Here is a 9,950-nt window from a genome sequence, read left to right as displayed (position 1 = left end):
TTGCTCTGGAATTAGGGATCAGGATGCTCTGGGATGCGAGTTTGGGAATGGCTTTGCTCTGGAATTAGAGATCAGGATGCTCTGGGCTGAGGGTTTGGGGATGGTTTTGCTCTGGAATTAGGGATCAGCAGGCTCTGGGATGCGAGTTTGGGAATGGTTTTGCTCTGGAATTAGGGATCAGGATGCTCTGGGATGAGGGTTTGGGAATGGTTTTGCTCTGGAATTAGGGATCAGGATGCTCTGGGATGCGAGTTTGGGAATGGTTTTGCTCTGGAATTAGAGATCAGGATGCTCTGGGCTGAGGGTTTGGGGATGGTTTTGCTCTGGAATTAGGGATCAGGATACTCTGGGATGCGAGTTTAGGAATGGTTTTGCTCTGGAATTAGGGATCAGGATGCTCTGGGCTGAGAGTTTGGGAATGGTTTTGCTCTGGAGTTAGGGATCAGGATGCTCTGGGCTGAGGGTTTGGGGGTGGTTTTGCTCTGGAATTAGGGATCAGGATGCTCTGGGATGAGGATTTGGGAATGGTGTTGCTCTGGAATTAGGGATCAGGATGCTCTGGGATGAGGGTTTGGGAATGGTTTTGCTCTGGAATTAGGGATCAGGATGCTCTGGGACACGAGTTTGGGAATGGTTTTGCTCTGGAATTAGGGATCAAGATGCTCTGGGATGCGAGTTTGGGAATGGTTTTGCTCTGGAATTAGGGATCAGGATGCTCTGGGCTGAGGGTTTGGGGATGGTTTTGCTCTGGAATTAGGGATCAGGATGCTCTGGGCTGAGGGTTTGGGGATGGTTTTGCTCTGGAATTAGGGATCAGGATGCTCTGGGCTGAGGGTTTGGGGATGGTTTTGCTCTGGAATTAGGGATCAGGATGCTCTGGGCTGAGGGTTTGGGGATGGTTTTGCTCTGGAATTAGGGATCAGGATGCTCTGGGCTGAGGGTTTGGGATCAGGATGTGGGATCTGGGAGTGGTTTTTTTTTTGCCCCGGGATGTGGGATTGGGATCAGTTTCTGTCTGGGATCCAGGCTGAGGTGTTGGGATTGACCCCCCCCCCCCCTGTCCGCTGTGAGCTGCTGCCGCTGCCGAGAGCCGCCCTCCGGATGCTGCTGGGGACCGCGGTGCGCTGCTTCCTGGCCGCCCGGAGCCTGGTGGCGATGCCGGGACCGGGACCGGGACCGGGACCGGGGCCGGAGCGGGAGGCGGAGCGGGGATGCAGTCCCCGGGAAGATGCTGACAGCTTGCTCCCGGAGCTGAGAGCTGCGTGCAGGGCTCTGAGAGCAGCTCCCTGCCCCGAGCAGCAGCGGCTGTGCCTGCGGGACCTGCAGCTCCTGGTACAGGGAGCCTGGGCTGTACCAGCCCGGGGCAGGGAGCTCGCCACCGGCCTCTGTGAGCAGATCCGCCTCGGCTCCGTGCTCCCGCTGCTCCTGGAGCTGAGCCGGACAGAGCATCCCCACAACCGGTACCCAGCAGCATCCCTCCTGGAACAGGTGCTCACCCCGGGCAACAGGTACCGGGGCCGGGGGGGGGGGGGGGATAGGGGCAGGGGGGGGGATAGGGGGGGGGGGGCAGGGGGGGATGGGGGGGGGGGGGGGGGGGGCAGGGGGGGGGGGGGATAGGGGCAGGTAGGGAGGGGATGGGGCAGATAGGGAGGGGATGGGGCAGATAGGGAGGGGATGGGGCAGATAGAGAGGGGATGGGGCAGATAGGGAGGGGATGGGGCAGATAGGGAGGGGATGGGGCAGATAGGGAGGGGATGGGGGCAGATAGAGAGGGGATGGGGCAGATAGGGAGGGGATGGGGCAGGTAAGGAGGGGATAGGGCAGGTAGGGAGGGGATAGGGGCAGATAGGGAGGGGATAGGGCAGATAGGGAGGGGATAGGGCAGATAGGGAGGGGTTAGGGGCAGATAGGGAGGGGATGGGGCAGGTAGGGAGGGGATGGGGCAGGTAGGGAGGGGATGGGGCAGATAGGGAGGGGATGGGACAGATAGGGAGGGGATGGGGCAGATAGGGAGGGGATAGGGGCAGGTAGGGAGGGGATGGGGCAGATAGGGAGGGGATGGGGCAGGTAGGGAGGGGATGGGGCAGGTAGGGAGGGGATGGGGCAGATAGGGAGGGGATGGGGCAGATAGGGAGGAGATGGGGCAGATAGGGAGGGGATGGGGGCAGATAGGGAGGGGATGGGGCAGATAGGGAGGGGATGGGGCAGATAGGGAGGGGATGGGGCAGATAGGGAGGGGATAGGGGGCAGATAGGGAGGGGATAGGGCAGATAGGGAGGGGATGGGGCAGGTAGGGAGGGGATGGGGCAGATAGGGAGGGGATAGGGCAGATAGGGAGGGGATGGGGTAGATAGAGAGGGGATGGGGCAGATAGGGAGGGGATGGGGCAGATAGGGAGGGGATGGGGCAGATAGGGAGGGGATGGGGCAGATAGGGAGGGGGATAGGGGCAGATAGGGAGGGGATGGGGCAGATAGGGAGGGGATGGGACAGATAGGGAGGGGATGGGGCAGATAGGGAGGGGATGGGGGCAGATAGGGAGGGGATGGGGCAGATAGGGAGGGGATGGGGCAGATAGGGAGGGGATGGGGCAGATAGGGAGGGGATAGGGGCAGATAGGGAGGGGATAGGGCAGATAGGGAGGGGATGGGGCAGATAGGGAGGGGATGGGGCAGATAGGGAGGGGATGGGGGCAGATAGGGAGGGGATGGGGCAGATAGGGAGGGGATGGGGCAGATAGGGAGGGGATGGGGCAGATAGGGAGGGGGATAGGGGCAGATAGGGAGGGGATGGGGCAGATAGGGAGGGGATGGGACAGATAGGGAGGGGATGGGACAGATAGGGAGGGGATGGGGCAGATAGGGAGGGGATGGGACAGATAGGGAGGGGATGGGGCAGATAGGGAGGGGATGGGGCAGATAGGGAGGGGATTGGGGCAGATAGGGAGGGGATAGGGCAGGTAGGGAGGGGATGGGGCAGATAGGGAGGGGGATAGGGGCAGATAGGGAGGGGATGGGCAGATAGGGAGGGGATGGGGGCAGATAGGGAGGGGATGGGGCAGATAGGGAGGGGATAGGGCAGATAGGGAGGGGATAGGGCAGGTAGGGAGGGGATGGGGCAGATAGGGAGGGGGTTGGGGCAGATAGGGAGGTGATGGGGCAGATAGGGAGGGGATGGGACAGATAGGGAGGGGATGGGACAGATAGGGAGGGGATGGGGCAGATAGGGTGGGGATAGGGCAGGTAGGGAGGGGTTGGGATAGATAGAGAGGGAATGGGGCAGATAGGGAGGGGATAGGGCAGGTAGAGGGGACGGGACAGATAGAGAGGGGATGGGGCAGATAGAGAGGGGATAGGGCCAGATCCCCCTCTATCTGTCCCATCCCCTCTCTATCTGCCCGTATCCCCTCTCTATCTGCCCCTATTCCCTCTCTATCTGCCCGATCCCCTCTCTATCTGCCCCATCCCCTCTCTATCTGCCCCTATCCCCTCTCTATCTGCCCCATCCCCACTCTATCTGCCCCAACCCCTCCCTATCTGCCCCTATCCCCTCTCTATCTGCCCGTATCCCCTCTCTATCTGCTCCATCCCCTCTCTATCTACCCCATCCCCCTCTATCTCCCCTATCCCCTCTATACCTGCCCCATCCCCTCTCTATCTGTCCCATCCCCTCCCTACCTGCCCCTATCTGCTCTCTATCTGTCCCATCCCCTCTATATCTGTCCCATCCCCTCTCTATCTGCCCCTATCCCCTCTCTATCTGTCCCTATCCCCTCTCTATCTGCCCCATCCACTCTCTATCTGGCCCATCCCCTCTCTTGCTGTCCCATCCCCTCCCAAGCTGCCCTATCCCCTCCCTATCTGTCCCATCCCCTCCCTACCTGCCCCTATCTGCTCTCTATCTGTCCCATCCCCTCTATATCTGTCCCATCCCCTCTCTATCTGCCCCTATCCCCTCTCTATCTGTCCCTATCCCCTCTCTATCTGTCCCTATCCCCTCCCTATCTGTCCCATCCTCTCCCTATCTGCCCCTATCCCCCTCCCTATCTGTCCCATCCCCTCCCTATCTGCCCCATCCCCTCTCTATCAGCCCCATCCCCTCCCTATCTACCCCATCCCGTCTCTATCTGCCCCATCCCCTCCCTATCTGCCCCATCCCCTCTCTATCTGTCCCATCCCCTCCCTATCTGCCCCTATTCCCTCTCTATCTGCCCCATCCACTCTCTATCTGCCCCATCCCCTCCCTATCTGCCGCATCCCCTCTCTATCTGCCCCATCCCCTCCCTACCTGCCCCAACCTCTCTCTATCTGCCCCTATCCCCTCCCTATCTGCCCCATCCCCTCTCTATCTGCCCGTATCCCCTCTCTATCTGCCCATCCCCTCTCTATCTGTCCCATCCCCTCTCTATCTGCCCCATCCTCTCTATATCTGCCCCTATCTGCTCTCTATCCGTCACATCCCCTCCCTATCTGCCCCTATCCCCTCCCTATCTGTCCCATCCCCTCCATATCTGTCCCATCCCCTCTCTATCTGCCCCATCCCCTCTCTATCTGCCCATATCCCCCTCCCTATCTGCCCCTAAACCCCCCATCTGTCCCTATCCCCTCCCTATCTGTCCCATCCCCTCCCTAGCTGCCCTATCCCCTCCCTATCTGCACCATCCCCTCCCTATCTGCCCCCAACCCCTCACTATCCGACCCTATCCCCTCCCTATTTGCCCCAACCCCTCTCTATCTGCCCCATCCCTTTCCTATCTGCCCCGATACCCTCCCTATCTACCCCATCCCCTCTCTATCTGTCCCATCCCCTCCCTATTTGCCCCAACCACTCTCTATCTGCCCCATCCCTTCCCTATCTACCCCTATTTCCTCCCTATCTGCCCCTATCCCCTCTCTTTCTGTCCCATCCCCTCCCTAGCTGCCCTATCCCTTCCCTATCTGCCCCATCCCCTCTCTTTCTGTCCCCTCCCCTCCCTAGCTGCCCTATCCCTTCCCTATCTGCCCCTATCACCTCTCTTTCTGTCCCATCCCCTGCCTAGCTGCCCTATCCCCTCTCTATCTGCCCATATCCCCTCCATATCTGCCCCCATCCCTTCCATATCTGCCCCTATCCCCTCCCTATTTGCCCCAACCCCTCTCTATCTGACCCTATCCCTTCCCTATCTGCCCCTATCCCCTCTCTATTTGCCCCTATCCCCTCTCTATCTGTCCCATCCCATCCCTAGCTGCCCTATCCCCTCCCTATCTGCCCCATCCCCTCCCTATCTGCCCCAATCCCCTCCCTATCTGCACCATCCCCTCCCTATCTGCCCCTAACCCTTCCCTATCTGCCCCATCCCCTCCCTATCTGCCCCATCCCCACCCTATTTGCCCCTATCCCCTCCCTATCTGCCCCTATCACCTCCCTATCTGCCCCATCACCTCCTTATCTGCACCTATCCCCTCCCTATCTGCCACATCCCCTCCCTATCTGCCCCTATCCCCTCCCTATTTGCCCCAACTCCTCCCTATCTGCCCCATCCCCTCCCTATCTACCCCCATCCCTCCCTATCTGCCCCATCCCCTCCCTATTTGCCCCAAACCCTCTCTATCTGCCCCATCCCCCTCCCTATCTACCCCTATTCCCTCCCTATCAGCCCTTATCCGCTCTCTTTCTGTCCCATCCCCTCCCTAGCTGCCCTATCCCCTCCCTATCTGCCCCAATCCCCTCCCTATCTGCCCCTATCCCCTCACTATCTGCCCCTATCCCCCCCTATCTGCCCCACCCCGTCTCTATCTGTCCCATCCCCCTCTCTATCTGCCCCATCCCCTCCCTATCTTTCCCATCCCCTCCCTATCTGCCCAATGCCCTCCCTATTTGCCCCATCCCCTCCCTAGCTGCCCTATCCCCTCCCTATTTGCCCCTATCCACTCCCTATCTGCCCCATCCCCTCCCTATCTGCCCCATCCCCTCCATAACTGCCCCCATCCCTTCCCTATCTGCCCCATCCCCTCTCTATTTGCCCCTTTCCCCTCTCTATCTGCCACATCCCCTCCCTATCTGCCCCATCCCCTCCCTATCTGCCCCATCCCCTCTCTATCTATCCCATCCCCTCCCTATCTGTCCCTATCCCTCCTCTATCTGCCCCACACCCTCTCTATCTGTCCCATCCCCTCTCTATCTGCCCCATCCCCTACCTATCTGCCCCATCCCCTACCTATCTGCCCCATCCCCTCCATATCTGCCCCATCCCCTCCATATCTGCCCCATCCACTCACTATCTGCCCCATCCCCTCTCTATCTGCCCCATCCCCTCCCTATCTGCCCCATCCCCTCTCTATCTGCCCCTATCCCCTCCCTATCTGTCCCATCCCCTCCATATCTGCCCCCATTCCCTCTCTATCTGCCCCATCCCCTCACTATCTGCCCCATCCCCTCTCTATCTGCCCCATCCCCTCCCTATCTGCCCCTATCCCCTCCCTATCTGCCCCCATCCCCTCCCTATCTGCCCCTATCCCCTCCCTATCTGTCCCATCCCCTCCCTATCTGCCCCCATTCCCTCTCTATCTGCCCCATCCCCTCACTCTCTGCCCCATCCCCTCTCTATCTGCCCCATCCCCTCTCTATCTGCCCCATCCCCTCCCGATCTACCCCTATCCCCTCCCTATCTGCCCCTATCACCTCCCTATCTGCCCCTATCCACTCCCTATCTGCCCCAACCCCTCACTATCTGCCCCATCCCCTCTCTATCTGTCCCATCCCCTCCCTATCTGCCCCATTCCCTCTCTATCTGCCCCTATCCCTTCCCAATCTGCCCCCATCCCCTCACTATCAGCCCCATCCCCTCCCTATCTTCTCCTATCCCCTCCCTATCTGCCCCATCCCCTCTCTATCTGCCCCATCCCCTCTCTATCTGCCCCATCCCCTCCCTATCTGCCCCCATCCCCTTCCTATCTGCCCCCATCCCCTCTCTATCTGCCCCACCCCCTCCCTATCTGCCCCTATACCCTCCCTATCTGCCCCATCACCTCTCTATCTGCCCCCATCCCCTCTCTATCTTCCCCTATCCCCTCTCTATGTGCCCCTATCCCCTCCCTACCTGCCCCATCCCCTCACTATCTTCCCCATCCCCTCTCTATCTGTCCCATCCCCTCCCTATCTGCCCCCATTCACACTCTATCTGCCCCATCCCCTCCCTATCTGCCCTATCCCCTCTCTATCTGCCCCATCCCCTCCCTATCTGCCCCATCCCCTCCCTATCTGCCCCTATCCCATCCCTATCTGCCCCATACCCTCCCTATCTGCACCTATCCCCTCCCTATCTGCCCCATCCCCTCCCTATCTGCCCCATTCCCTCCCTATCTGCCCCATCACCTCCCTATCTGCCCCATCCCCTCCCTATCTGCCCCCATTCCCTCTCTATCTGCCCCATCCCCTCACTATCTGCCCCATCCACTCTCTATCTGCCCCATCCCCTCCCTATCTGCCCCTATCCCCTCCCTATCTGCCCCCATCCCCTCCCTATCTGCCCCTATTCCCTCCCAATCTGTCCCATCCCCTCCCTATCTGCCCCCATTCCCTCTCTATCTGCCCCATCCCCTCACTCTCTGACCCATCCCCTCACTATCTGCCCCATCCCCTCCCTATCTACCCCATCCCCTCCCTATCTGCCCCTATCACCTCCCTATCTGCCCCTATCCACTCCCTATCTGCCCCATCCCCTCACTATCTGCCCCATCCCCTCTCTATCTGTCCCATCCCCTCTCTATCTGCCCCATCCCCTCCCTATCTACCCCTATCCCCTCCCTATCTGCCCCTATCACCTCCCTATCTGCCCCTATCCACTCCCTATCTGCCCCATCGCCTCTCTATCTGTCCCATCCCCTCCCAATCTGCCCCATCCCCTCTCTATCTGCCCCATCCCCTCCCTATCTTCCCCATCCCCTCCCTATCTGCCCCGTCCCCTCTCTATCTGCCCCATCCCCTCTCTATCTGCCCCATCCCCTCCCTATCTGACCCCATCCCCTCCCTATCTGCCCCCATCCCCTCTCTATCTGCCCCATCCCCTCCCTATCTGCCCCTATACCCTCCCTATCTGCCCCTATACCCTCTCTATCTGCCCCCATCCCCTCTCTATGTGCCCCTATCCCCTCCCTATCTGCCCCATCCCCTCTCTATCTGTCCCATCCCCTCCCTATCTGCCCCATTCACTCTCTATCTGACCCATCCCCTCCCTATCTGCCCCCATCCCCTCTCTATCTGCCCCATCCCCTCCCTATCTGCCACATCCCCTCCCTATCTGCCCCATCCCCTCACTATCTGCCCCATCCCCTCCCTATCTGCCCTATCCCCTCTCTATCTGCCCCATCCCCTCCCTATCTGCCCCATCCCCTCCCTATCTGCCCCCATCCCCTCCCTATCTGCCCCATCCCCTCTCTATCTGTCCCATCCCCTCCCTATCTGCCCCTATCCCCTCCCTATCTGTACCATCCCCTCCCTATCTGCCCCATCCCCTCCCTATCTGCCCCATCCCCTCTCTATCTGCCCCATCCCCTCTCTATCTGCCCCATCCCCTCCCTATCTGCCCCTATCCCCTCCCTATTTGCCCCATCCCCTCCCTATCTGCCCCATCCACTCCCTATCTGCCCCATCCCCTCCCTATCTGTCCCAACCCCTCCCTATCTGCCCCATTCCCTCCCTATCTGCCCCATCCCCTCCCTACCTGCCCCATCCCCTCCCTATCTGCCCTATCCCCTCCCTATCTGCCCCCATCCCCTCCCTATCTGCCCCATCCCCTCCCTATCTGCTCCATCCCCTCCCTATCTGCCCCATCCCCTCCCTATCTGCCCTATCCCCCTCCCTATCTGCCCTATCCCCCTCCCTATCTGCCCCTTCCCCTCCCTATCTGCCCTATCCCCCTCCCTATCTGCCCCATCCCCTCCCTATCTGCCCCTATCCCCCTCCCTATCTGCCCCTATCCCCCTCCCTATCTGCACCATCCCCTCCCTATCTGCCCCATCCCCTCCCTATCTGCCCCATCCCCTCCCTATCTGCCCCTTTCCCCCTCCCTATCTGCCCCATCCCCTCCCTACCTGCCCTATCCCCTCCCTATCTGCCCTATCCCCTCCCTATCTGCCCCATCCCCTCCCTATCTGCCCCATCCCCTCCGTATCTGCCCCTATCCCCCTCCCTATCTGCCCCATCCCCTCCCTATCTGCCCCATCCCCTCCATATCTGCCCTATCCCCCTCCCTATCTGCCCTATCCCCCTCCCTATCTGCCCCATCCCCTCTCTATCTGTCCCATCCCCTCCCTACCTGCCCTATCCCCTCCCTATCTGTCCCATCCGTAAGACCATAAGACATAGGAGCGGAAGTCAGGCCATTCGGCACATCGAGTCCATTCCGCCATTCAATCATGGCTGATGGGCATTTCAACTCCACTTACCCGCATTCTCCCCGTAGCCCTTAATTCCTTGTGACATCAAGAATTTATCAATTTCTGCCTTGAAGACATTTAGAGAGGGGATAGGGGCAGACACAGAGGGGATAGGGGCAGACACAGAGGGGATAGGGGCAGATAGGGAGAGGATGGTGCAGATAGGGAGGGGATAGGGGGCAGATAGGGAGGGGATAGGGCAGATAGGGAGTGGATAGGGGCAGATAGGGAGGGGATAGGGCAGATAGGGAGGGGATGGGGCAGATAGGGAGGGGATGGGGGCAGATAGGGAGGGGATAGGGCAGATAGGGAGGGGATGGGGCAGATAGGGAGGGGATGGGGGCAGATAGGGAGCGGATGGGGCAGATAGAGAGGGGATGGGGCAGATAGAGAGGGGATATGGCAGATAGGGAGGGGATGGGGGCAGATAGGGAGGGGATGGGGCAGATAGGGAGGGGATGGGGCAGATAGGGAGGGGATGGGGCAGATAGGGAGGGGATAGGGCAGGTAGGTAGGGGATGGGGCAGATAGGGAG

At 60.3% G+C, this 9,950-nt stretch overlaps 1 protein-coding gene across 2 annotated transcripts in view; it reads left to right on the top strand.

Annotated features, from left to right (window-relative positions):
- Positions 1-1,086: 1,086 nt before the first annotated feature.
- sarm1 (sterile alpha and TIR motif containing 1) overlaps positions 1,087-9,950 on the top strand; it is a 49,042-nt gene continuing 40,178 nt past the window's right edge. For both annotated transcript variants that reach the window (XR_015752314.1, XM_087977161.1), the window contains exon 1: positions 1,087-1,508. Coding sequence is in view for 1 of the 2 variants with exons in the window: in XM_087977161.1 (XP_087833287.1) it covers positions 1,102-1,508 (407 nt within the window). In the remaining variant the exon portion in view is untranslated. The remainder of the gene's footprint in view (positions 1,509-9,950) is intronic.

The sequence above is a fragment of the Chiloscyllium plagiosum genome, unplaced genomic scaffold (assembly GCF_037043375.1).
Source record: "Chiloscyllium plagiosum isolate Xiang-an unplaced genomic scaffold, Cpla_swu_hap1 HiC_scaffold_31, whole genome shotgun sequence".
NCBI classification, from domain to species: domain Eukaryota; kingdom Metazoa; phylum Chordata; class Chondrichthyes; order Orectolobiformes; family Hemiscylliidae; genus Chiloscyllium; species Chiloscyllium plagiosum.
This window is presented reverse-complemented; position numbering and strand designations above follow the sequence as displayed.